Raw genomic sequence first — 27174 nt, 5'->3', positions numbered from 1 at the left:
CATCCTCCTGCTCTGTTCGTGTCCCCTCCGATCCATCTCCTGTACTGTCACCAATGGGCCATTTCCAAATGCGGGTCTGGTCTGATCACCCTCTCTGTCCCACATATGAACCGTTTATTGGTTCTTCACAGCTTGTAACGCCTGTCGTCACCTGGGCCCCACCTGCCTTTACACCTTCACCTCCCTCTACTCCCACGTAGCCCTGCATGTGGGAAGATCACAGGCTCTGGAATCTTAGGACATGAGTCCTGACTCCACCTCTAAAGAGCGGCGAGGCCCTTGGGCCAGGTACTTAACTGCTCTGTACCTCGGTTTCTTCATCTGTGAGGAGGGTTGAGTATTAAGTGTGATAATAATCCACGCAAAGCGCTAAGGACAGTGCCTGGCACGCATGGTGAGCACTCAGCAAACGAGAGCTGTTGTTGTCATTACTCTTATTAGATGAACACAGTTTATATTCCAGCTGTTGTGCCTTCTCAGAAGATCTTTGTCCTGATGTTTCTGTGCATAGACTAGTCCGTCTACAGAATATGCTTTTTCCTTTATCTTCAACCCCTGATTCTGCCTTGTAAACATCCACTTGGTCTTTATGGATCAGCTCCAACAACACCTCCTCCTTGGAGCCCTCCCTGGTGGTTTTGCTTCCTCCCAGGAGGTGTGAGGCACATTTCCACGTAACTCCAGACGCAGTTGTACACTTGGCATATCCTGGGCCCACTGTTTGTTTCTGCGTCTGCTTCTCCACTAGACTGAAAGAGCTTATCTTTATTTATCTTCTCCTCACAGTGTTTAGTGTGTTTATTGACAAAGACATTTATACTTCTAAAACCAAGCTGCCAGAATGACAGCATTTGAACAACCCACATAATTATTCTGTTTAATTGGTATACGAGCTATCAATTCGTAAATATGTCCTACAGTGTTTAGCTTCTTAGAGCAGGTGTCGGCTCCTTGGGTTCTTTCTCCAGTCAGGGTGATATAGTTAAATAGGGTCATCCTTACCCTTGCCCAGTCCCTTTGTGACCAGGAGCATGTGTTTTCTAAGGGGCCAGGGTTGGGACTTCCCTGGTGGCACAGTGGTTAAGAATCCACCTGCCAATGCAGGGGACACGGGTTCGAGCCCTGGTCTGGGAAGATCCCACATGCCACGGAGCAACTAAGCCCGTGCGCCACAACTACTGAGCCTGTGCTCTAGAGCCCATGCTCCTCAGCAAGAGAATCCACCGCAATGAGAAGCCTGCACACCGCAACGAGAAGCCTGCACACCGCAACAAAGAGTAGCCCCCACTCGCCACAACTGGAGAAAGCCCGTGTGCAGCAACGAAGACCCAACGCAGCCAAAGAAAAATAAATTAATAATTAATTTAAAAAATTAAGGGGCTGGGGCTCGTGAGGAGGTGGTCTAGCACTGGCCTCGCGTGGGAACTGACTCTAGTCTTTGCTCCTGTACTTTTTTTTTTTTTTTTTTTTTTTGCGGTATGCGGGCCTCCCACTGTTGTGTCCTCTCCCGTTGCGGAGCACAGGCTCTGGACGCACAGGCTTAGCGGCCATGGCTCACGGGCCCAGCCGCTCTGCGGCATGTGGGATCTTCCCGGACCGGGGCACGAACCTGTGTCCCCTGTATCGGCAGGCAGAATCTCAACCACTGCGCCACCAGGGAAGCCTGCTCTTGCACTTCTTGATCAATTATGTCAGCTAGCCACAGAGAGAAATTAGGGAAAATCATTCTGATTTGTATTACCGTGTGCAATGACCAGTTACTGTCAGATCTACCTTCAGGTATATCCGGAATCTTAGCATGTCTCATCACTCCACCAGTCATAGCCCAACCCAAGAGGCCTTCATCTTTCACCTGGATTGTTGCAGTGGCCTGCTAACTGGTCTCTCAGCCCCCTCCCTTTGCCCTGCCGTAGAGTTTATTTTCAGCACAGTGGTTCAGAGTGACCCTTGGAAAATAGAAGTTAGATCATGAAATGGACATAAAGATCTTCACCTGCCTGCCTGCCTCACAGAGTTGTTGAAGGACCAGAAGTAGATCGGGTTCCTTCAGGGCAAAATTATCACACTGGGTCCTTGTCTGGGGACAAAGTGGGGGCCGAAACAAAACTAGTGAACATTTCCCTCATTAAAAAATGGAAGAGAAACGGGAAAACCTCATCTGTGACCCACCTCTGCCTTCTGGCCTTGGCGGTTTGCACCATGAGCAGGCATGCAGGCGTGACTCCGATTTCGCCTGCATTTGGACCTGACTCATAGGTGAGTTGTGATTCACAGGGCTGGCATCTCTGCGGGTTTCCCTCCTGGCCCTGTGCTGCCCAGCAGGAACCAGGTTGTTGGTTGGTCTGGGCAGGCAGCGTTTATCCCTCTGTTTCTTTAACTGGGCACCCGTTTATAAGACTTGTCAGTGTCATCCCCCTGATGGGGGTAACTGTGCTAGAGAATTTTGATAAAGAAAATCAGTGGACGCCAAGTTTTCTTTCTCTTTACTGCCGGGACTCTGAATCTGCAACTTGGTGTTTGTGTTGAGTTTTAGATACGTGCAGCAGATTTGGACCGAGAGCTACCAGGCAAAGTAAATCAGAGCGCACAGTTACTCACCCAGGCCAGGCTGGGTGTTTGTGGGGAAGTACCATCTCTGTAGCCCAGAGAGAAGAAGTGACTCGCCCCAGGCACAGGTGTCCCCTGGAAGCAGCCCCAAAGGCCCCACACGGATTACCTTTTTTGGCCAAACGTTAGCAACCAGAGAACACATTCACACTGCTTGACTCCGAACAGCTGTGAAAAGAGACAGAGCTGAGTTGGCTCTTCTGAGCATTGGCTCCCCGAGCGGTGCGTCTGGCTTTCAACTTTGAGAGTGAGGTTCATTCCCAAATGTTGGGTTGGAGCAGAGCCGCCCGCCCAGGAGGTCTCCCCCCCGCAGCCCTCCCAGGTCGTTGGGTTCTTCACATGCCAGTGGTGAGTCTGCGGGCCTAAAGCTGAGCCTCAGAGGCAGAGCTGCAGGGAGAGGCTGTGTGCTGGGCTTGAGCTGCAAGGAAACTGTGAAAGTAGCTTCGAAGAAGCCTTTAAAATATTTATTTCTTCTAATTCTTTTCATTAAATTCTTTTCATTTCTTTCAAATAAAATGTGTTTGGGGATGGAAGACAGGGGAGGCACAAAAGGCTGAACATGCTTTATCCCTTAGAGATGGGCAGGTCTGCTCTGGGCCTAGAAGCCAGAGGTGCTCCGAGAACCCTTTGATGGGTTGCCTCTTTGAACTCAAACAATTGCTCACACAATTCTTAAGTTGAACTGTTTCTTTATGAGGGTAAGAATTTCAGTTCTTGTAGACGAAGTCTGGATTGGGTTAAAAAAAAAAAAAAAAGGTGCTCTGATGATGAAATTTAGAATCCAAACCCATGAGGCGATGTATTAGTAATTCTCCTATTGCTCGCATCGCTCGGAGAATGCCGGTTTTATAATTGCCTTCATACCAGTTCTCAGGCCAGACAAGAAAAACCACCCCATTGCTTCCTTGTTATGCTTTGTGTTTGTGTGAAAATGGATGCTGTCAGTCAGGCTAGCTTTTTCAGAAAATTTAGCTACAAATGGCTTTTGGCTGTTGGCAGAGAACAGATAACGTTTTCAGTAGATGAAAACTGGTGACCCATTTGGATAGTCAGGAAATAAAGCATCTGTGGAGTTGCACAGAAAGAGTCTAAATGCAGGTGTCACTTCCTTACTGTGTGATCTTCAGTTACTTACTTAACTTCTCTGTGCCTCAGTTTCTTTATCTGTGGAAAAGGGATAACACCTACCTCACATTTGCCTCAGTGTGGGTTTGAATAAAATGAAGCACTGTTATTTTTCTGACTTAATAGATTGTATCTTCTTATTATGATGGCTAGTAATTTTTAAAAATCTACTGAAGGCAGCTCCAAAAAAGAAGTTCTAAAATTGTTTTGGCCAAGTGACATCATCTTTCTGAATTAAAAAAATATATATTTACTTTTAAATTTACATACAGTAAAATTCACTCTGTTTAGTGTACAGTTCTATGAGTTTTGACAAATGCATAGAGTCATAAGCACCAACAAAAACATCAAGATACAGAACATTTCCATTACCCCTCAGATTCTTTGTGCTGCTTCTTTGTACTCAATCCCTCCCTCCTCCCCTGGCAACCACCGATCTGTTCTCTGTCCCTTTAGTCTCTCCCAGCAAGTCTTGCACATGGAATCATACAACTTGAAGCCTTCTGAGTCTGGCTTCTTTCACTGAGCATAATTCGAGATTCATCCAAGTTGTTGCCGGCATCCCCAGTTGTGTTCAGTACTTTTTATTGCCGTATCTTATTCCATTGTATAGATGTATTAGTTTATCCCTTCACCAGGTGGAAGACATTTGGGTTGTGAATAAAGCCACACTTACATAACTTACATAACAGGTTTTTGTGTAAGCATCAATCTTCATTTCTCTTAGGTGAATTTCTAGGAGTGGGATTGCTGGGTCAAATGGTCAATATATGTTTAACCTTTAAAGAAAGTGCAAAACCGTTTTCCAAAGTGGTGTGCCATTTTGTATTCCTACAGTCAGTGGATAAGGGTTTCTGTTGCTGCACATCCTGGTCAGCACTTGGCTTGAGCAGTCCTTCTAGCCATCCCCAGAGACCCGGGTGCAGCGGTATCCCACCGAACTTCTGATTTGCCATTTCTCTAATGACTAATGACATTGAGCATCTTTTCACGTGCCTTCTGTATGTGTGTCCATATCTTTTGCCCATTTCCTCATCAGGTTGTTCTCCTGCTCTGGAGTTTTTAGAGTTCTTTATGTGTTCTGGATACATGTCCTCTGCCAGAGGTGCGATTTGCAAATACTTTCTCACAGGTCGTAGCTTGTCCTTTCAAAAATTTCACAAGGGATTTGTAAGTATTTGTTCTTGTTAGAAAAGATTCAGCTGACACGAAAGTATTTACAGTAAAAAGCCAAAGATCTCCCTTCCCTCCCACCACTTCCTCCAGCTTTCTTCCAGGAGATAGCCACTGTTGACAGTTTTGTGAGGATCTTTCCAGTCCTATCCTAATTTTCTAGTAAATGTAAACGCGCGGCTTTCGGGATCTTAGTTCCCCAACCAGGGATTGAACCCCTGCCCTTGGCAGTGAAAACGCGGTGTCCTCACCACTGGACTGACAGGGAATTCCCTAGTAAATGTGTTTTGAAAGGGACATTTAATTTTTTAATTTTTATTTATTTTTGGCTGCGTTGGGTCTTTGTTGCTGCAGGCGGGCTTTCTCTAGTTGCGGCGAGAGGGGGCTACTCTTCATTGCGGTGGCTTCTCTTGTTGCGGAGCACGGGCTCCAGAGCGCAGGCTCAGTAGTTGTGGCGCACGGGCTTAGTTGCTCCGTGGCATGTGGGACCTTCCCGGACCAGGGCTCGAACCTGTGTCCCCTGCACTGGCAGGCGGATTCTTAACGGCTGCGCTACCAGGGAAGCCCTGAAAGGAACATTTAAATATTGAAATGTGTGTTTTGAAATTAGTTCTATTACTTTTCAGTCAATAAGTTGCATTGAAATGCATTGCATTTCAATGCATAAGTCATATTCCAGGAAGCCATGATTCAGGAAAGAAAATTTCAGAGGATGACTGTTAAGTGGACTAAATTTAAATAGGTCATCCTGTGTTTGCTAAAGGTTGCTCTAATTAGTTGAAATTACTTTGAAATTCATCCTGTTTCTGTTTTTTTTTCTTTTTTTTTTTTTTTTTTGCGGTACACGGGCCTCTCACTGTTGTGGCCTCTCCCGTTGAGGAGCACAGGCTCCAGACGCGCAGGCTCAGCGGCCATGGCTCACAGGCCCAGCCGCTCCGCGGCATGTGGGATCTTCCCGGACCGGGGCACGAACCCGTGTCCCGTGTCGGCAGGCAGACTCTCAACCACTGCACCACCAGGGAAGCCCCGTCCCGTTTCTTATTCTAAGTGGTGGGTTGCTGTTTGCTTTTGTGCATGTGCCCTAAAGGTCCCATTAGGCGAACGGTATTGATAACCTCAGAGTAAAGTTCTGGCTCCTTCCCGAACTTTAGATTGCTCGTTTTTCTTTGATGGATTCTTTTGTGCTGTTGGAGATACTCAGCACAGAATTTGTACTTGGTTTTTTATTTTTAGCTACAGTTTGGGGCTTTTTTTAAAAACCATAACTGGTCAGAACTTTTATTGCAGAATGAGTCTCACTGACACAGATTCTTTTCATCTTTCCACAGGTATGAATCCTAGGACCCAGAATAAGGATTCTTTAGAGGACAGTGTTTCTACCTCTCCAGACCCAAGTAAGAGGGGCCTGCTGACGGGGGAAGGTGGCAGGGAGGTGGGGGCGTGGGGGTGGATGGTCAAGGCACTGGGGGAGCAAGAGGGAGCCCTTTGGGAAGAGAATGGTCTGGAAGTTCACATGTCTCTGGGTGGTGAGGGGAGAGGGGAGACTCTGCAGCCTCTCCGATGGAACATGAGTGGCAGGGAGGCCAAATGACCTGTTCTGGAATGTGATTCGGGGCCACACAGGAAGGGTAGCGGAATTCCCAGAGCTGGCCTTGGCTCTCAAATGCTTAATGATGGCTCTGGGGAGAAGTCGGAAGGAATAAGACCTGAAACTGTTTACATCCCTGTAGTTGGAAGTGTTTGTCTGGGTTGCATTTGCTTTGATCATCCTCGTCTATTGAAATAGCTGAACATCTAAATATCAACAACAGCAAAAGAGCAGAAAAAAAAAATTCTACTGCTTGGTCGATTTTGCTTTACTTCACTGTGACCAGTGGATATATGTACATCACCAAGTCTTTTTATCCCCACTTTTAAGGAACTTAACAATCATTTCACTACTTCTCCAGGTCCGGCATACGGGTCATTTTTCATGGCAATATCAAACACATTATTAAATCGTGCTTTGGATAATCGTGTCTTAATGGTGGCCATTTGGGTGATTTCTAGTTTTTTAGCATATAATGCATGGTGCAGTGGGTGTGTTTTTTTCTCTTGGTTCAGATCCTCGGAATGTATTCCAAAGAATAGTTGGCAGATTGATTGTTTTCTAGAAAGCTGCCAGCCCTGAATAGATGAGCCTGTTTCTTCTCTACAACCCCAGCACTGGATTTTGTCATCTGTGTTTATTACTGTTAACTGAATGATTCTGAGGTGGGACCTCCTCAGAGGCCTCTGCAGGGCCTGAAGATACTGGAGGTAGAAAAGAGGCCACACAGACCTTTTACCCATGAAAAGAACATCATCAAGCTAAGAATCGGGAGCTTTTCTCACCACGGGGTTTGAATTCTCCGTATCTCAGTGTGTGCCCGCAGACACCATTTCTAAAAGGTTTTTATGATCTTGAGGGTCAGGAAGCTGGTGACGGCCAGAACGATGTAAGAAGGCACAGTGATAGAGTGTCTTCTGTTTCTGGCCTCCCCACGGGGGCTGCATTGTGTGCCCACCTTCTGCTGCTGGTTCTAACCAAGAAATGTGAACAAATTCATCCCTCGTCTGCCCTATGGGGAATTGGGGTGTTAACTAGGTTATCGTGGGCTGTGTCGTTTTTTAAAAAAATTTATTTTTTTTAATTTTTTTTTTTTTTTTTTTTGTGGTACATGGGCCTCTCACTGTTGTGGCCTCTCCCGTTGCGGAGCACAGGCTCCGGATGCGCAGGCTCAGCGGCCATGGCTCACGGGCCCAGCCGCTCCGCGGCATGTGGGATCTTCCCGGACCGGGGCACGAACCCGTGTCCCCTGCATCGGCAGGCGGACTCCCAACCACTGCGCCACCAGGGAAGCCCCATTTATTTATTTTTTAATTGAAGTCTAGTTGATTTACAACATTGTGCCAATCTCTGCTGTACAGCAAAGTGACTCGGTTATACACATATAGACTTTTTTTTTTCCGTATTCTTTTGCATTATGGTTTATCACAGGAGACTGAGTATAGTTCCCTGTGCTATACATTAGGACCTTGTCGTTTATCCGTCCTAAATGTAATAGTTTGCATCTACCAACCCCAAACTCCCAGTCCATCCCTCTCCCTCCCCCCTTCCCCCTTGGCTGTGTTTTGAGTTCTTGAAGTATTAAGGAGTTAACAAGACCTGTATAGAGTCAAACGCATAGACTCAGAGAGTGGAGTGGTGATTGCCTGGGGCCTGTGGGGAGGCGGGCAGTAGGGGGGGTGTTGCTGATTGGTGGGCGTAAAGCTTCAGTCCTGGGAGATGAGTAAGTTCTGGAGACCTGCTGCTCGGCACCGTCCTCAGTTAACAATACTGAATTGGACACTTACAAATTTTGTTGTTGTTGTTTGTTTTTTTAAATTTTATTTATTTTTATTTATTATACAGCAGGTTCTTATTAGTTATCTATTTTATACATATTAGTGTATATATGTCAATCCCATTCTCCCAATTCATCCCACCCTGCCTCACCCTACCCTCCACTACACTTAAAAATTTGCTAAGATGGTAGATCTCACGCTAAGTGTTCTTACCACAATAAAATAAAATTCAAACCAACCAACCAAAAGTCAGCCCAGGACCTGGAGTGGAGACGGTGGAGTTAGGCCTGTTGCAGGTCAAGTCATCTTCCCCAAAGCAGGGCTGCCACACAGGGCATGTTTCCTGCTGGGACTCAGGGTGCAATCCCCTTCTTGTCCCTAACTCCGGGCTCAGGGAGGCTCTGTTGCCCTGGGTGGTGTGTGTCGGTCACTGAATGGAGGAAAGATCCCTGAGCAGAGTGACTTCTGGCCCTGTGACCTGTGGTGGGTTCGGCTCGGCCAGGTGTTTAAAGGGGCCGATGATGCCTCCACACCTGCTCGGAGGAGGTGATGTGAGGGGGTACAGCACACGGTAAGTCACAGGGCACCACGAGAAGTGAGGTGCGTGAGGGTCTCACTGGGAATGCAGAGGCAGAGGCGCGGAGTGTTTCTGTTGCTCGTTGCTCCCTCGCATGGAGATTTGACAAATAATTTTCACTTAAATGACTTAAGAGAGAATACCGCCCCATTACTTTAACTCTGATTGTCAACCGGGGAATATTTTGCACTTCAGGGCACATTTGGTCATGTCTACAGACATTTTTGGTTTTCACAACCGGAAGATGTCACTGGCATCTAGTGAGTAGGGACCAGGGATGCTGCTCACATCCTACAATGCCCAGGACAGCCCCCACAACAAAGAGTTATCTGGTCTAGAATAGCCTTCATGCCCCGAGGTAGAGAAACCCTGCTTTACCCAAAGAGCAGGAGGTTTTGGACAGACCCCTGTGGTCGGGCCCACTCTGCTGATGGCAGCTTTCATTTCTAGATTGTTAAACTCTGTCTCCTAAAGTTCCGGCCTTGTAACTCCCAGACATCCTTCCTTGATTCCTCTTCCTACCCTTTTGGATCTGTGACTTATTTTTGCCATCCTGAAAGCGTTCCTGAATTCTGCTCCCGTGTGCTATTCGCTCCAAAATCCAGCTCCAAAATCCGGCTGCGCTCTCCTCCTCTCCCCACCCAGCCTCTCCATCAGCCCAGGGGAGGCTTCCAGCTCGAGCCTCTCTTCCGGTCTCGGAATGTTGATTTGCTTCGATGTGTAACTGCCTGGCCTGGCCTGCCCTGCGGTAACCTCACTGGCATCGCGGCTGTAGCTCATGATCAGCAGAAAATGAAAAGTATCGGCTGTGCATCCCATTTGCATGATGGGATTGGATAAGCACTGCGTTGTCTAACAGCCTCTGTTTCTCTCTCTTTCTCCCCCCCCCACCCCTTTCCTGGCAATTTTATCACCTGTCACCACCTACTTTCTCCTTCCCCCTCCCTTCGTCCCTCCCCCTGTCCCCCACCCCCCACCCCGCCATCCTACACCTGCCTGGTGACTACACGTACCTTCCTCCCTGTTCACACGAGGCAGTTCTGACGCTGTCTGCTCCCCCTGTAGTGCCAGGCTTCTGTTGCACAGTTGGCGTGGACTGGAAGTCTCTCACTACTCCGGCGTGCCTTCCCCTCACCACGGACTACTTCCCCGACCGCCAGGGCCTGCAGAATGACTACACAGAGGGCTGCTACGATCTCCTCCCAGAGGCCGACATCGACAGGTTGGTGGCAGAGGAAAGGCGCGCAGCTTTTGTTTCTCCCAAGACTGGTTTACAAATCGTTAGTTTCACTTACCACCACAGAAGGGTCATCAGGGCTGGCTCATGGGGATGAAGCCAAGGACCGGGGGACTCTATGAGTGTCACACGGCCCTGGGCCAGGCACGTCCTGTGAACAGCCGTCTGTCTTTTCAGGAGGGACGAGGAAGGTGTGCAGATGACGGCTCAGCAGGTGTTTGAGGAGTTTGTCTGCCAGCGGCTCATGCAGGGCTACCAGATCATCGTGCAGCCCAGGGCACAGCAGCCCAGCCCCGCTGGCCCGCCCCCGCTCAGCAGCAGCCCGCTCTATGGCCGTGGTGAGCTGTCCTCTTTGGATTGTAGTTTCTCTTCTCTACTAAGTTTGTGCAAGCAGGTTCTCAAGATAGTAGGGAATACATACATTTAGGAGTCATTGTTTTTCAACACACACTTTTTTTCCCTCTAAATGTAACTTTACATGAGAATTAAACTCTCCACTGGGTTCGGAGTTATGTTAAAACTCTCCTTTTAAGGTAGAGGGTATGACCAAGTTCAGGAAGTTCCAGCCTGGCTTGAGCAGTACCTCGGGGTCCCAGGCAGCCAAGCAGGGGCTGAGCTGTCAAACTACAGGGTGAATATTCCAGACCCAGGAGCCTGGGTTTATGTCTCACACAGGGCCTGACACAGTAGGTCTTCTCATGTCACCTGAATCTCAAGTTTATACTTGTTGTTTTTTGGGTTTTTTTCCTATTCTGGATTCATGTTCTCTTGTTTGTCACTGCAGCTCAGTGACTTGAAGCCGAGATGGTTTGTCCCTGAGTGGCAGAGGCTAGTGAGTGGCGGAGACTCAGTGGCACCGGCTGAGTCAGAGCTGGGCTCTGGAGGGCTCCTCTGAAACAAGTCAGGCAGCGAGAATTACATGCAGGGGCCTGGAACCACACAGCGGCGGTCACTTCCTGGAACCATCACTGAGCATCTGATAGTCCCCTGCTTCCTCCTTGTAGATAATGAGCTCCCCTCCTCCCTAACCAGCCAGCACCAAACCTCAGGCCATCTTTGGCTTCATTAAAGTTCCTCTGGGGACTCCCCTGGTGGCGCAGTAGTTAGGAATCTGCCTGCCAATGCAGGGGACACGTGTTCGAGCCTGGTCCGAGAAGATCCCACATGCCACGGAGCAGCTAGGCCTATGTGCCACAGCTACTGAGCCTGCGCTCTAGAGCCCGGAGCCACAACTACTGAGCCTGCGTGATGAAACTACTGAAGCCCACTTGCCTAGAGCCTGTGCTCCGCAACAAGAGAAGCCACTGCAATGAGAAGCCCGCACACCGCAACTAGAGAAAAGCCCGTGCACAGCAATGAAGACCCAAAGCAACCAAAAATTTAAAAAAAATCTCCTCTGGTTAGAGGATCAAAGAAGCGTGGACCTGTTAATGGGAGCTTAGCAGTCCTCCGGTCCAGGTCCTGTTGTTCACGACAAAGCTTTGGATTCCCTCTGGATTTTCTCTAAAAGCCCCTTGTGATATGTATCACGTGATGCCTTTTTCACACATTATAGACTGTACTGAATAGTAACCTTTCTGAGTGCCAGGATGATTTCAGCTGCATCTTGTTGTCCTCCACCACGAAAACCACTGTGCCTGGTGTACGACAGTGTGCCTTGATGAATATATGACTGTGTTCATTCATTCGTTCATTAGTATTTTTTCTTTTGGCTCTGTTGGGTCTTCATTGCTGCGTGCGGGCTTTCTCTAGTTGTGGCGAGCAGGGGCTACTCTTTGTTGCGGTGCACCGGCTTCTCATTGCGGTGGCTTCTCTTGTTGTGGAGCACGGGCCCTAGGGTGAGTGGGCTTCAGTAGTTGTGGCACGTGAGCTCTAGAGCGCAGGCTCAGTAGTTGTGGCACACGGGCTTAGTTGCTCCGCCACATGTGGGATCTTCCTGGTCCAGGGATCGAACCCGTGTCCCCTGCACTGGCAGGCAGATTCTTAACCACTGCGCCACCAGGGAAGTCCTCATTAGTTTTTTTTTTTGCGGTACGCGGGCCTCTCACTGTTGTGGCCTCTCCCGTTGCGGAGCATAGGCTCCGGACGCGCAGGCTCAGCGGCCATGGCTCATGGACCCAGCCGCTCCGTGGCATGTGGGATCTTCCCGGACCGGGGCACGAACCCGTGTCCCCTGCGTTGGCAGGTGGACTCTCAACCACTGCGCCACCAGGGAAGCCCCTCATTAATATTTTTGAAGCTCCTGCTCTGTGGGGGAAAATAACATTAGTCAAACTATGATATACAATTCCACGTTGCAATAAAGACTGTGAGGGGAAAATCAGAGGGCTGTGAGAATATTTAATACAGGACCTGATCTGGTCTGGAGAGTCAGGGGCGGCTTCTTTGAGGAGTTGATGTTTGAGCTGCTGCTGTACCTGAAACACATGCAGGAGTTTTTAGTGAGAGAGGAGTGGAGGGCAGGAACAGGTGGGCCAAGCATGCCAGGCAGCAGGGTTAGTATGTGCAAAGGCCCTGTTGGCTGGAAGACCTCATGAGACTTTCTAGGCACCCGAAAGAAGACTGGCGTGGAGAGCACTGGGAATAAGCCAGCAATGTGGCCGGAGATGTCAGGAGAACCAGTCTGCACAGGCCCACGTGAAGGATTTTGTTCTTATCCCAAGAGCAGTGGGATGAATCTGCTTTTCGTGTCAGTGGCTCCATCCAGGTTGCCTACTTCCTTTTCTGTGAAATAGCACTTTATCAGGTGCTACTGAAAATACAAAGACGAACAAGATTTGGGTCCTGGCCTCCTGGAACTTTTGGTTTGTCAGGGTGTGAGACAGAGGCACACAAGGAGCTACATCCAGGGTAGAATTCACCGCTGATAGGGTCTGATAGCTTTCTGGAGGAAGTGGCATTTGATGGTGACCTTAAATGATCCCTAGGATTTCGACAGTCGCCCAGGAAGAGAAGGCAGAAGAAGCAACAGGAGGAAATGCTTGGAGAAGGAAATTCGAGCAAATAAGTCTGAAACGTGGTGCAGCAGTGTGGGCGTCATGGGGGCTGAGGGCCGAAAGCTAGGTTGGCCACCCCCGCGGTTGAGGGCCTCAGATGCCGGGTGGCAGCTTGTGCCTGAGGGGAGTGGAGTTCCATTTTAGCCAATTAACATCTACTCCGGAACTTTCCTTCACAGAGGACGAGGCATTGGGCTGTTCGGCCAGCTGTTGTAGGCACCCCCAGGCTCTAACCTCCTGCTGGCTGGTTCAGTAACGGAAAAATCTGCCCACTTCAGGACTTTTTTTTTTTTTTTTTAAACCAAGAATATTTCTTTTCCATGAAACTGCCCCTGGAAAGAAAGTGTTGCCTCTTTTGTTTCTCCTTTTCTAAATCTATATGGAAGAGAAGCAATTGCCTGTTAAAGGAATGACCCTCAACCAGATGGAGGAAATTATTTATTTTTTTCCCTATTAGGCCTTGTGTCCCGAAACCGCCCTGAGGAGGAAGACCAGTACTGGCTGAGCATGGGCAGAACTTTCCACAAAGTCACACTGAAGGATAAGATGATCACAGTGACACGATACCTTCCCAAGTGAGTCCTTGGGTATTTAAAGTTTCCAGCTCTGTCCTAAATTATGTCAAACTACTAAGTTATGTTTCTAACACATACTGTCCACGTACTGAATTATGTGTATAACATGTAATTCAAACCAAGGAGGTTGAGTCATTGGTTTTTCTTTCAGAGTTACTGTTTTGCTCTCTAGGGTTGTATTTTATGGTTGTAGCTCACCTACTTCCAAAAGGGATTTGATCCAGCTTATAATGTTTAGCATGAGTCTTAACATGCCAATTAAAAATAAAGAGTATGAGGCTAGAAGAATGAGAAAGTTTAAGAAGAACTGAGACATCTCCATTACCAGTTCCCTGGGATGAGTTTTGGTTACTGTGGTCGAGGGTTGAGTGCCAAGGATACTGCTAAGTGTCTTGAGACAGAAAAGGTACAGGAGACTTGGGGGGAGGGGGGGATCCTTGTTTGGACCTCAGGCCACACCCTTTGTTTTCCAGGTACCCTTACGAATCTGCCCAGATCCACTACACCTACAGCCTCTGCCCCTCCCACTCAGACTCGGAGTTTGTCTCCTGTTGGGTGGAATTCTCGCACGAGCGGCTGGAGGAGTACAAGTGGAATTACTTAGACCAGTACATCTGCTCTGCCGGCTCCGAGGACTTCAGGTCAGAGACCCCGATTTCACTTTCCATCCTCGCCGCCTTGTGTGTGTCCGTATTTTAATGTCTCTGTCCTTTCTCCTGATTGCAAAATGATGCCTGTTTTAGAAGAAAAAAAAGAAAAAGAAAATGGAGGGAAATAGCACATCTGCATTGGGTTAAAAACTCAGTGCTGAGATGGACGTGGCTGGTTGTGCAACAGTGTGAATGTACTGAATGCTGCTGCATTGTGCACTTAGAGATCATTAAAGTGGTAAATTTGTTATGTATATTTTACCGCGTGAAACAACAAACAACAGCAAAAAACCTGGTGAAGATGTGCTCTTTCTTTAAAAAATATTTATTTATTTATTTGGTTGCACCGGCTCTTAGTTGCAGCAGGTGGGCTCCTTAGTTGTGGTTCATGGGCTCCTTAGTTGCAGCAGACGGGCTTCTTTAGTTGAAGCACATGAGCTCCTTAGTTGTGGCTCTCTGGGTCCATAGTTGCCACACACAGTCTCCTTAGTTGTGGCATGTGAACTCTTAGTTGCGGCATGCATGTGGGATCTAGTTCCCTGACCGGGGATCGAACCTGGGCCCCTGCAATGGGAGTGCGGAGTTTTAACCACTGTGCCACAAGGGAAGTCCCAAGATGTGCTCTTTGGTGGAATGTCAGTGCTCTTCACATTTTCCTGACTGCTTGTGACATCTTTTTTTTTTTTAATTGAAGTCTAGTTGATTTACAATGTTATGTTAATTTCTGCTGTCGAGCAAAGTGGTTCCGTTATACACATATATACATTCTTTTTTTTTTTGTATTCTTTTCCATTATGGTTTATCATAGGATTTTTTAAAAATCGTTTTTCAGCTTTATTGAGGTATAACTGACAAAAATTGTACATATTTAAGGTGTACAATGTGATGGTTTCATATAAATATAGATTTTTTCTTTCTTTTTATTGGAGCATAGTTGATTTACAATGTTGTGTTAGCTTCTTCTGTACAGCAAAGTGAATCAGTTATACATATACATATACCCACTCTTTTTTAGATTCTGTTACCATGTAGGTCATTACAGAGTACTGAATAGAGTTCCCTGTGCTATATAATAGGTTCTTATTAGTTATCTGTTTTATATATAGTAGTGTGTATATGTCAATCCCAGTCTCCCAATTTGTCCCTCCCCGCCCCTTTCCCCCTTGGTAACCATAAGTTTGTTTTCTACATCTGTGACTCAATTTCTATTTTATAAATAGGTCCATTTGTACCATGTTTTTTTTTAGATTCCACATATAAGTGATATCATATGATATTTGTCTTTCTCTGACTTACTTCATTCAGTATGACTATCTCTAGGGCCATCCATATCCCTGCAAATAGCATTATTTCACTGTTTTTTTATTATTATAGGATATTGAATATAGTTCTCTGTGCTATACAGTAGGACCTTGTTGTTTATCCATTCTATATATAAAAGCTTTGTGACCTCTTGTTTTTATTTTATTTTATTTTATTTTTTTGGCCATGCTACGAGGCATGCAGGATCTTAGTTCCTTGACCGGGGATTGAACCTGGGCGCACAGCAGTGGAAGTGCCGAATCCTAACCAGTGGACCACCAGGGAATTCCCTGTGACATCTTGTTTTTAATTTTTCATTTTTACGCATGATTTATGGTTGTGATGATAAAAGGCCACAGCGGCACTGGGCCTGGGTGCACAGAAGCATTCTGACGTCTCTGGGATAGAAAGTAAAAGCAGCCTTGGAGTTCTTACCTCTCAGCCTGCGTGAAATGCAGCATCAGATGAGCACGTGCTCCTGGGCAGATGGACGCTTGCACCCTCACTCCCGGGGGCGTGGGTGTTGAGATGGGATGCTTACTGGGGTGCTTTTATCATCTACTTTTTCTCACCACCACCCCTTTTCCCCTCTGGCCCTCTGTAGCTTAATTGAGTCTCTGAAGTTCTGGAGGACCCGCTTCCTGCTGCTGCCAGCCTGTGTCACCGCCACCAAGCGCATCACAGAGGGGGAGGCCCACTGTGACATCTACGGGGACAGGCCTCGGGCAGACGAGGAGGAGTGGCAGCTCCTGGATGGCTTCATCCGATTCGTGGAGGGCCTAAACCGGATCCGCCGGCGGCACCGCTCCGATCGCATGATGCGGGTGAGGCACCACGGACCCCTTGGGGGCTGGGCCCGGTCTGGGATGCAGGGACCGTCTCCTCCTGTGTCTGAGGCCTCTCGCCGGCCAGTTTCTTTACTCCACAGCTGCCCAGCGTTTATCTTCAGTCCAAAGAAGTGGGTTCTCCTCCAGAGCAGGGTGAAGCAGGGTACACAGCCAGCCACCGGGCTGGGGCCACGCATCTGACCCGAGGATACAGCCCTTTGTGAGCTCCCCACTGGGGACCCGGCGTCAGGCACAGCTGCTTATGTGACTGGATTGCTGGTGCTGGATTGCTGGATAGAAACTCGCTCAAGAGGGTGACAGCGGCAATGTCACTTGTAGTGTTTCCTGCACCCTTGGGCCTTCATTCAACCACTCACTCCCCAGTGAGGACGCTGAGGCTCGTGGGGGTGATGGGATGTGTCTGAGGACACCGAGCTAAGAAAGGGCTGATCTGGGATGATTCAGAGAGTGTGTGTGTGTGTGTGTGTACACATACCGCTCTGTGAATTTTACAAATGTATAGATTCACATAACCACCCCCACCACCACAATCAGGACATGGAATAGTTCCATCAGTGCAAAAAAACTCTCACACTACCCTTCAGAGTCACACTGTCCCCCATCTCTAACCCCTGGCAGCCACTGGTCTGTCCTCCATCACTATACTGTTGTCTTTTCCAAATGTCCTATAAGTGAAATCATACGATACGTAACCTTTCGAGGCTGCTTTCTTTCACTCAGCATAATGCCTTTCGGGTTCATCCAACTTGTCGCTGAAATCCACGGTTCATTCCTTTCCATTGCTGAGTAGTGTTCCATCATCAGCCGTGTTTTTATTTTTTGTTTTTAACCTCAAGTTCAGTGTTCTTTAACCCAGGCCAGCTGCCTCTCGTACACAGCATCATTTCTGGGAGAGCTTATGTAGTGGAAAGAACCTTAGTTTTTTTTTTTTTTTTGCGGTACGCGGGCCTCTCACTGTTGTCACCTCTCCCGTTGCGGAGCACAGGCTCCGGACGCGCAGGCTCAGTGGCCATGGCTCACGGGCCCAGCCGCTCTGCGGCATGTGGGATCCTCCCGGACCGGGGCACGAACCCGTGTCCCCTGCATCGGCAGGTGGACTCTCAACCCCTGCGCCACCAAGGAAGCCCAGACCTTGGTTTTGAAGTCAGTTAACTGGAGTTTGAATTCCAGCTGCCGTGCGATTTGGGATAAGTTACTTCACTTCTCTGAGACTTCGCTTCTTTTTCCATAAATTAGATGTGATGTTATTTACAAGGAAATCCTTGAGCCGTTGATTGAGAATAAAATGAGATGCTATACGTAAACCGCCTCAAGGAGGCAGTGTGTTTTGAGTCCACAGCTATTTGGGACCTTCAGTTCAAGCAAAAAGCCGTTTCCTGGCATTTCCTGATCCTGAGACCCCATCTTCCCCAACTGCACTGATGGGCTCCCAGAGCCTGAGGCACAGCAGACGCAGCAGCATCTGATGGCCTGTCTCCTCCTCTATGCTTTAGAAAGGCGCCGCCATGAAAGGCTTGCAGATGGCTGGGCCCATCCCTACCCACTCCCTCGAGTCGACCGGCCCCCCGGTTGGGAAGAAGGGAACCTCAGCTCTGTCTGCCCTGCTGGAAATGGAAGCCACTCAGAAGTAAGTACCTGGTGGACAGAGACTCGTTCCCATCCCCCAGGCCCCAGTGCGGTGAAATGTGACTTCTGTCTACCAAGGAGCCAGTAACTGACAAAAAGACACATATGTGAAAAGAAAGCTAGGTTAATACCTGGTAAGTGTCGAATGTCATGAAGTAGGTCAGAAGTTAAAAACTTGCAGTCTGGGACTTGATTTGAACTACAGATACAGTTGGTTTGGTCCACAAGGTGTTTTTTTGTTGGTTGGTTGGGCTTTTGTTTGTTTTGTATTTTTAATAGACTTTCTTTTTTAGGGCAGTTTTAGGTTCAAGGCAAAACTGAATGGAAGGTACAGAGAGTTCCCATCTACACCCTGTCCCTGCACATTATCCACATCCCTCACTGAACGGTACATTTGTTGCAATCGATGGACCTGCATTAACACATCGTAGTCACCCAAAGAGCACAGTTTATTTACATCAGGGTTCACTCTTGGTGTTTCACATTCTATGGGTTTAGACAAACTTATAATGACATGTAGCCACCGTTATAGAGTAGTTAACATTGCCCTAAAAACACAAAATACTTTTTAAGTATTTGAGCCAAATTTTTTCGTTTGAAGATTTCATATAAAAATCTTGATTTCTTAATGAATTCTTACATGAAAAAATATATAACATGGTTATATTGTATAAAAAATATAGATAATGTAATACGAAATTATATTATGGGTAATATGTAACATCCAACTTTGCTCTAAGTGGTGGAGGCTCAGTTACCACTGGGTCCACGTTCAAGCCCAGCCACGATGGGCTGGCACTTTAGGTGGACTAGTGCCCCTGGTTTACTGTAGAACCAGCACGCCGTCTGCTCTTGGACTTGTCTTGGCCCCTCAGACAAGGGCCACCTGACCAGCTTCTCTAGGCATTTGAGTGTGTGGTCCCTTTGTAAACAGTAGGTGCTGCAGCTCTTAGGACCCCCGTGGGACCACATCTTGCTTTGGGAGGGCAGGGACGGCGTCACAGGAGGTAGGATTTAAGATGTCCTTGTAGAAAGGGATGCATTTATATGGGGGGTAGGGGGAGGACTTGGGGAAAAGGAGAAAACATTGCCACGAGCAGGTGGGACCTACTCTGGGAGGTCTTCCCTGCCCCCTCCAGCCTTCCAGCCAGATCAGATCCCTGCTGTACTTCCTGGTGTGTGTCTGGTGAGGGGGTCCGTGCCATGCCCACAGGAGCCCAAATATGTTAAGCTTTCAGAAGGTAACATGAGTGAGCCCGAGGCCCAGTGGGAGATGCAGTTGCAAAGACAGCATGGGAAATCGGATTCCAGGCTCTTCTTACACATTCTCATAGCAAGAGCGACCCTTTGAAAGTTTATTTTAATGGAAAATTTCAAACAGATTAAAAAAAAGTAGACTCGTGTATTAAATCCCTGTTTACCCATCACCCAGCTTCAATGATTATCAACTCACGGCCAATCTTGTTTCATTTATATCCTGCTTGCTCATATCTTCCTTTTTATTTCTTATGAAATCCCAGACATCACACCCCTTTGTCTATAATATTTCAGTGTGCATCTCTGAAAGATAAGTACTCCTAAAGCAAAACTGTAATACCATAATTTACCTAAAAAGTCACAGCAGTTCCTTAATATCATGTAATATTCATTCAGCATCTTTGGCAGAAGTGGTGTTTGCAGAGATGGGTCCTGTGTACAGGAAGGCCTGGTGGGTGGGCCCAGGAGGCAGAGGCCTCACTAGTCCAGGCGAGAGGCAGAAGAGGCTAGAGGGTGAGGATGGGATGGAGAGGAAGGGATGCGGGGAGAGAAGGGAAGAGCGTGGCCATGGTGACAGGGGAGCAGATGAGAGGAGGAGAGCTGGGGTAGGTCGGGCTCATTACTGAGGGCACTGGGGCCTCCAGAAAATACCTTTATCTGACCAAGGAAAGACCCCAGAACTCCACCTGGCAGGTTGTCCCTGTAGCTAATCACAGACCTTTCCTGCTGGAAAAAAGAACAAGGAACATATGTTGCTGGGAGGGGTGCGAATTTGGGGGCAGGGGAATCTTATTTTAATGTGTCAGTGAGTCATCGTTCAGTGCACCCCAAGGAGCCTCTTTCTGCTCAGACTTGAAGAGCACGGGTACTTTGGGGTGGCAGTGTCCCTGGGTGTGTGTGGGGAGCTCAGCTGACCCCACAGCAGGAGGCAGGACAGATGACCGCTCCTGGGTGATGTGGTGTGATTTCTCAGAGCTGGAGGCCGAGCAGAGGGAGCGAGACCTTTACGTGACGTTTGCTCACACGGTATTTTTTACTTTGTGTTTTTCTTTATTGTTTTGCTACACCAAGCAGATCCAATTTTATTATGGAAAACTGTTATAGCCATACGAAGAAGAGTTTCAGAAGTTTCACCCGTAGTCCTGTCATCTTACCACGCGTGTCTGTTTCCTCCATTTCTCCTGGGTCTTTACCTGGAGGCGTGCACCTGTTGTCAGGCTCTCGTGGGAGGCAGAGGCCCCAGGAGCGTGGCTGTGGGCAGTCTGGGCTGCAGGTGCCAGTCCGCAGCTCTGCGGCTCCTGTTAGATGGGGATAAACTGATGTCAGGGAGTCAGAGCAGGGAGAGAGCCCATGTGGCAATTGTCGCGGCCTCTGGGAAGAAGGCAGCGTGCCCCATGCGTATTCTCACGTGTGGACTTGCACAGTACAGCTAGTCCTTTTGTGACATCCCCTCTCCTGAGCCGTGAGACAAGGAACCTCCAAGGGCAAGGATGGGTCCTACTTGTCTCTGAATCCCCGACTCCTAGTCCACGGGTCAGCACGTAGATGGCAGCTCAGTACCTGGGGGTTGTCATGTGCATCAGACGAGGGGACCCTGGGGGGCAACCGAGGCTTCCTGCCACCACTGTCCCAGCCACGGGCTAGGCCACAGCCCCCAGGAGGCGCAGGAGAGCGTCCCAGTGTGTGTTTGCGGATGAGGCCCAGAGGAGCACACCACGATGTGGTGCAGAGACAGTGCACTGTACGTGGACCAGGCAGAGTCAGGCTTTTAGTCTGCTTTTCTTATATGAATTACACCTCTGAGTCCCCAAGTGATTGGTGCAGGAGGTGTCTCTCTCCAATATTCCAGCTAATGGGTCCAGAAGGAGCGCTGGAACATTACCACATGTGGGCTCTGATGCGCTCACGGACCTAGCAGAGATCACCAGTGACCGCTCACATCGCCAGATGCTGTGGGCCTCCATGTAGAAGCACACAACACACTGGGGAAGAATTACTGCCCCATCAAACCTAAATGTGCTCAAACCTCTAAATATAATTTCTAGTGCTCAGGAAGTATGGGGCGCAGAGGAACACGATAAACAATAAAGGGATATGATCAGCATATCCAGACTGTAAATTTACAGGACGAGTGAGCTACTTTCTTCCACAAATAAATTGCAGGGAGATGGAGGGATGAGTGGAGCTTTTAGCTTAAAGAATACTTGAGAGACATAACTGACTGCATGTAGGGATTTTAACTGAATCCTGTTTTGAATAAACACACAGTAAAATCTTTTTTTAAAAAAATTTATTTATTATATTTGGCTGCGTTGGGTCTTCGTTGCTGCATGCGGGCTTTCTCTAGTTGCAGTGCGTGGGCTTCTCATTGCGGTGGCTTCTCTTGTTGTAGAGCACGGGATCTAGGTGCACCGGCTTCAGTAGTTGTGGCTCGCGGGCTCTAGAATGCAGGCTCTGTAGTTGTGGCGCACGGGCTTAGTTGCTCTCTGGCATGTGGGATCTTCCTGGACCAGGGATTGAACCCGTGTCCCCTGCATTGGCAGGTGGATTCTTAACCACTGCGCCCCCAGGGAAGTCCTAAAATCTTTTAAAGATACAATATATACTAAAGTGTTTGTGGATGAAGTAATAGCATGTGTGAGTTTTGCTTCCAAATAATCGGGTGGATAGGGATAGATGAAACAAGATTGGCTCTATCAATAAATAATTCTGGGGTCCAGGTAGATAAGAGTTCGATTACATTATCCTCCTTATTTTCATATGGGTTTGAAAATTTTCCATGACAAAAACCAAAAAGAGAGAGTGTAACAGGTTACTATGGAAACTGATTTTTAATCTCCGATATGAGGTTACTTCACCATCAGTAAGAGATGTGTCAGGCTTTAAGATGAGGGAAATGTCACAAATTGGCTTCCTGGGGAAACGGATGGAGACAGAATTTAGTCGTGGGCTCAGCCCCCGTGGGAGGGAGGGGGCGGAAGGCGGAGGGGACAGAGGGAGACGCTGAGATGCAGGAAAGCCCAGTGACGGCCTCAGGCAACTCCCTCAAGCCCTGGAGCTAGAGCCACGTTAGGAGATGAGCCGGGTTGGACCAACAGGGCCAGGCCTTTACACCCCTTGGTGATGGTTCACTGTCCACAGGCAGCCCAGGGAGGGGCTCGGGCTCTGCAGCTGGGCCGTCTCTGGAGGGGGACAACATGCCCAGTTCCCGTGTCAGCAGGGCCACAGCAGAGGGTCTGGGTGGCGCCTCGAAGTTCCCACCACGAGAAGTGTGTGTTATGGTAACAATGAAGCACTTTAGACTGTAATGTGAGCCTCCTGGAACTTACCAAATAAAAATTCAATGGTATATTAAAACAGTCTAATTTGGGGGTAGCATTTAAGTTACCATAGTTCATGGCTTATCTTAGTACGGAAAAAAAAATTAGGAAAATATATGTGAAAGTAGGCATTTATGGATACCAGAACTGAGATGGGAGGAGATGTCATAAGAAAACCATAGTTGTCTTGTGTCTGAGATAAATGCCTGTTAGATTAGTGTGTGGCATTTTTTTGGGGGGTGGGGAGGGCTCAAGTGTGTGCATTTGCAAGATTAACGGATCTTCAAAATGTATAAAGAGTCGACACATTTCACCCTGTTTAGTTAATGCGGAATGGTAACCCAGCCCTAACGTTCAGAATGTGCTTCTGCTGGTATATTTAATAAAAACTGAGATAAAGTTTCTCCCAGAGAGTTAAAAAAAATGTTCATGGACAGAGTCACTCAAACCATGTCACTTGCCTTTTCAAAGTAATACATAAGCCCAGGTGCTGCCAAGAGGCTTTTAAAATTGAGCTGTTTTCTGATTTTCCGTGGCAGCTGGTGATTGTTCAGGACAATGAATGAAATTAAGGGCACCACGTAGGGCCTGAGGATTAACAAAGCGGAAGAGCGTGTTTCGAAGGTGCTGGCAACAGAGCTGCCTTCGCTTCGTTGTGGTTAACATGGGTCCTTCCCCAGGGGGCTCTGAGCAAGGACCGCCCTGTGTTTTCCCCCCTTTCAGGTGCCTGGGAGAACAGCAGGTGGCGGTGCATGGGGGCAAGAGCTCCGCCCCCCCAGCCGAGAGCAGCGGCGTAGCCATGACTCCCACCTACGTGGACAGCCCGCGAAAGGTAAAGGAGCCCCTCCGGTGGGGGGGCTGGCGTGTGCGCTCAGGGACCCGGTATGGAGGGTAACACGCAGCCCATGAGTCCAGGACTAAGTGTGCTGAGGATTTGGAGGAACCCTTTGCAGCACTGCTATTTTGATGCAGGGACTTGCCTGCTCACGGTTGTAAGGACGCTAACTGCTAGATGAAAGCAGATGTAAATCAGTCAAGCTAAACTCTATCTATCCGAGATCTGGCTCAAGCTGTGACACTGGCCTCTGGTTTTCCTTCAGCCCCATCTTCAGCCCTCCTGGTGCCGGGAGGGAGGTAGAAAATGACTGAAGCAGCTTCTGGGAGAGCTCACTCTTTGGTGAATGAAATTCCCATAAGTTTGCTTAGACTCCTAAGAAGTAGTCAGACGGGAGCATCCTGGGAGACGGAAACCAAAACCTGAGGCTTTGGCCTCTATACGGAATAGCAAGTACAGTAGAGGAGCTGAAAGCTCCACAGGTCAGGCTTGTTGTAGCTTTTAAGACCAATAGATGTGTCTCTGCCAACTCCTTCTCCTTGGAAATTCAGAATCTGATATCGTTCTGATGTGGCAGAGTGAGCTGGCCACACATTCTCTTACCTGGTCTCTCTCACTCGGAAATGAAGGAGATTCAATAGATGTATTTTATTTTTCAACGTTGTGGTCAGCTTGTATATCCATCTGCATATTTATTTATTTTACTTTCACGTCGTGAAAATTTCCCCATGTCATTATTTCTCCAAAGTTTGATTTTAAAAAATAACTATATAATATTTCATCGTATGATTAGACCTTTGTTTATAACTTCATTTTTTGTTGAAAAAATGGTGGTTTCAGATTTTTAAAAATAGTTTTTGGCAATTATTCCATAAGTTTGTATAATTATTCTGCAGTGTATCACAATTACAAGTAATACTGCAAACATCCTTGCACATAATTATTTGATCACATCTCTGATTGTTTCTACAGGGTAAGTTCCTAGAATTAGACTTCTAGGATGGAGGGATTAAAATCTGAGAAAAAGTAGCCACTGAGGCTGCAGGCAGTGTGTAGCATCCATAGGCCAGAGACAGCAAACCTCAATAAATATTTTAGGCTTTGTGGGCTGAGAGGGAAGATCAAGGCTATTGTGTGGGCTCTTCTGTAACCATTTAAAGTCTTAATGGTTCTCAGCTCACAGGCTGGAATAACCAGGTGACTGGATTAGGCTGTAGGCTGTCGTTTCCGCAAACCCAGCTCTAAGGCAGTGACTCTAGGTACAGTCCCAAGGATAGTCTGTGCGTCAAGAATGACCTGTTGGTGAAGAAAGTCTTTTCACCTGTCCTCACTCACGGGTACATCATCTCAGCAGCGTGAGCACCTCTGCTTCTGTATGTTCTGGCAGAGAAGGGACGCAAATAGAACGTGAGAACACACAAGTGCCTGTGTGCTGTTCACTAGCTGTTACGTCCACCCACTGCCGTCTTTGAGGATTAGAAACAGTGCGGGGGACAGTACTGAGAAGTACAGAAATTACAGAACCACAAGCATTATGGTTAAAATACACCAACAGCCAAATAGGAGATCGTGGTCTAGAACACTCCCTTCATCTTCCAGCTGGACACTGAAATCCATGTGGATAGCCATCGGTCTGCTGGGTGTAGATTCCCAAGTGGTCCAGGAGAAGCAGAGGTGTTAGGAGATGGCCCAGCACTCTCCAGGCAGCAGCTGTGTCAGGATGTGTAGAGGGTACCCGAGTGTGCATCTCCGCAGACATGTGTTTCCTCAGCTTGTTACTTGAGCTCGTAGTGGCTGATGGGCGTGGCAGCAGTCCTGGTAAAATGGACACCGAGATACTTCAGTGATTCTACTTTTAGAATTTAAAAAGTTTTAGGAAAGCAGGGACCTTCAGGTGTATCAAGTGGCATTTCCGAATTTCAGTGATAATAAAGCATAAAAAGTAAAAAGATTTTGAAGGGACAAGAGGACACTTCTTGACGTTAAGAAAGAGGGAGGGAGTGGGTCTTTGGAAAAGTTCTCTCTGTCATTTATGTTTCAAGTACACGGCAGCTTGAACCCCACAAGAATAGGGTGGGGAGGGGAAAGCTGCTTCAGGAGCCCCTCCCGGGGACTGCATATGATTTTGTTACACAACCAGTGGGGGAGAAGGTATTGCTGCTCCTGTGTTCCCAGGTTGCTCAGAAAATTAAACAAGAACTTTTCCTGCATAATGTATCCAAAATATCATCACTTTCAATATATGATCTATATAGAAAATTAAAAAAAAAAAAAAAAACTTTTCCTGCAGTGAATCCTCTTCACCCATCTGGCTGCCATGTTACAGGCGGAAACGCAAACGTCAGGCCTCCGTGCGTCTCCCAGAGGCCTGCTGGTCACCCAGCCAGGCGGGAGGCCAGGACGCTGCCCCCAATCCTGCCCCATGCCCCCCTCTGCAAGCTGCCCTGCGGCCTTCTCCTCCCTTCGGCATAGGTCTGAGGATGTTCAGAGCTATGTGGAAGGACGCAAGCAGCCAAGCCAGGCTCTGATGAGATCTGAGGCGCTTGGACACACCTTCTCCCCCAGGTGCTGGCTCCCACACCACTGGGATATTCTGCCCAGGAAGGTGTGAGTTTCTGCTAATGCTTCGCATTTGGATATTTTCCTCCTGGGTGGATCTCTCTCTCTCTTTCTCTCTCTCTCTCCCTCTCTTTTTTTTTTCCCTTTCCCCTCATGTGCCCTTCTTTCTCTCCTTCCCTCCTTGTTTTTGTTTTTTGCTCTCGTCCCCCCCTCCTTCCCCGATGGTTCGCTGCTGGGCCACGTTCCGTCCCTCCGCCCCCTCGCACCTGCTGCCGCTTCCTGCCGCTCTGACCTCAGGACGGGGCCTTCTTTATGGAGTTTGTTCGCAGCCCACGCACAGCATCGTCCACCTTCTACCCGCAGGTCAGTCCAACCCCAGGGCCCCGAGGCCCGTGCATGCCTGTCCGTCGCAGAAGCCGCGACCTGGCCTTCAGCTCGGCTCTGAACGCGTGGAATTGGGCCGAAGCCGAGTTTGAGGGGCAGTTGAAACTGAATTCAGTCTCAGAGGTGCATTTCCTTTCTTGGTGTTTGTGGTGACACAGGGGGATGAGGAGATTAACGTCAGAAAACATGCTGGCACGTGTGGCTTAATGTGTTCCCGTCTTTGTCATGTGCTGCCACTGACTCTTGGCCACGGGGCAGCATCTTCCTATTTAGGTGTTTTTGGCCATATGACATAAGCAACATGATACATGCTGACTTAAGGACAGAACTCTTATTTTTTTCTTCCTAGTACAAGCAGATAAATTTATAGCAGTGCGGCAGGAAGTGGGGAAGAACAGAGCAAGCAATTACTACCAGGCATGTGCTTTGTCATAGACTGAGGGTGTGCGTCCCTGGGCAGCTTGCCTCTGGACTGTCCTGAACTCACGTGTCACATAAAGGGTTTGGACCCACCTCAAGGGGCTTCCAAGCCTTAAAACTCTTCACTTACTATGTGCCAGGCTCATAGTATTATTTCATCTCATCCTCACAGCGTAGCCTATGAGTTAAGCAGAAGTTTTATCCCAGTTCTACAGATGGAGAAATTGAGGGCCAAAGAACTGTGCTTCACACAGTACAGGGTTGAGCTGGGATTTAAATCAAGACCAAGATGCTTGATTCACTACCCCCACCCCATA

At 48.1% G+C, this 27174-nt stretch overlaps 1 protein-coding gene across 6 annotated transcripts in view; it reads left to right on the top strand.

Moving 5' to 3' along the window:
• The window catches only part of DEPDC5 (DEP domain containing 5, GATOR1 subcomplex subunit), a 93178-nt gene that overhangs the window by 41239 nt on the left and 24765 nt on the right, over positions 1-27174 (top strand). For 3 of the 6 annotated variants that reach the window (XM_079941889.1, XM_079941892.1, XM_079941887.1), the window contains 9 exons: positions 6234-6299; positions 9914-10070; positions 10263-10423; positions 13539-13656; positions 14130-14297; positions 16213-16432; positions 17950-18083; positions 23383-23491; positions 26351-26560. In XM_079941889.1, coding sequence (XP_079798015.1) covers positions 6234-6299; positions 9914-10070; positions 10263-10423; positions 13539-13656; positions 14130-14297; positions 16213-16432; positions 17950-18083; positions 23383-23491; positions 26351-26560 — 1343 coding nt within the window. The remainder of the gene's footprint in view (positions 1-6233; positions 6300-9913; positions 10071-10262; positions 10424-13538; positions 13657-14129; positions 14298-16212; positions 16433-17949; positions 18084-23382; positions 23492-26350; positions 26561-27174) is intronic. The other 3 variants (XM_079941888.1, XM_079941890.1, XM_079941891.1) reach the window with 3 other exon arrangements.

Source organism: Stenella coeruleoalba (assembly GCF_951394435.1).
Source record: "Stenella coeruleoalba genome assembly, chromosome: 14".
Lineage (NCBI taxonomy): Eukaryota > Metazoa > Chordata > Mammalia > Artiodactyla > Delphinidae > Stenella > Stenella coeruleoalba.
Note: the sequence above shows the minus strand (reverse complement) of the source record. Positions and strands in the feature narration are given on the sequence as shown.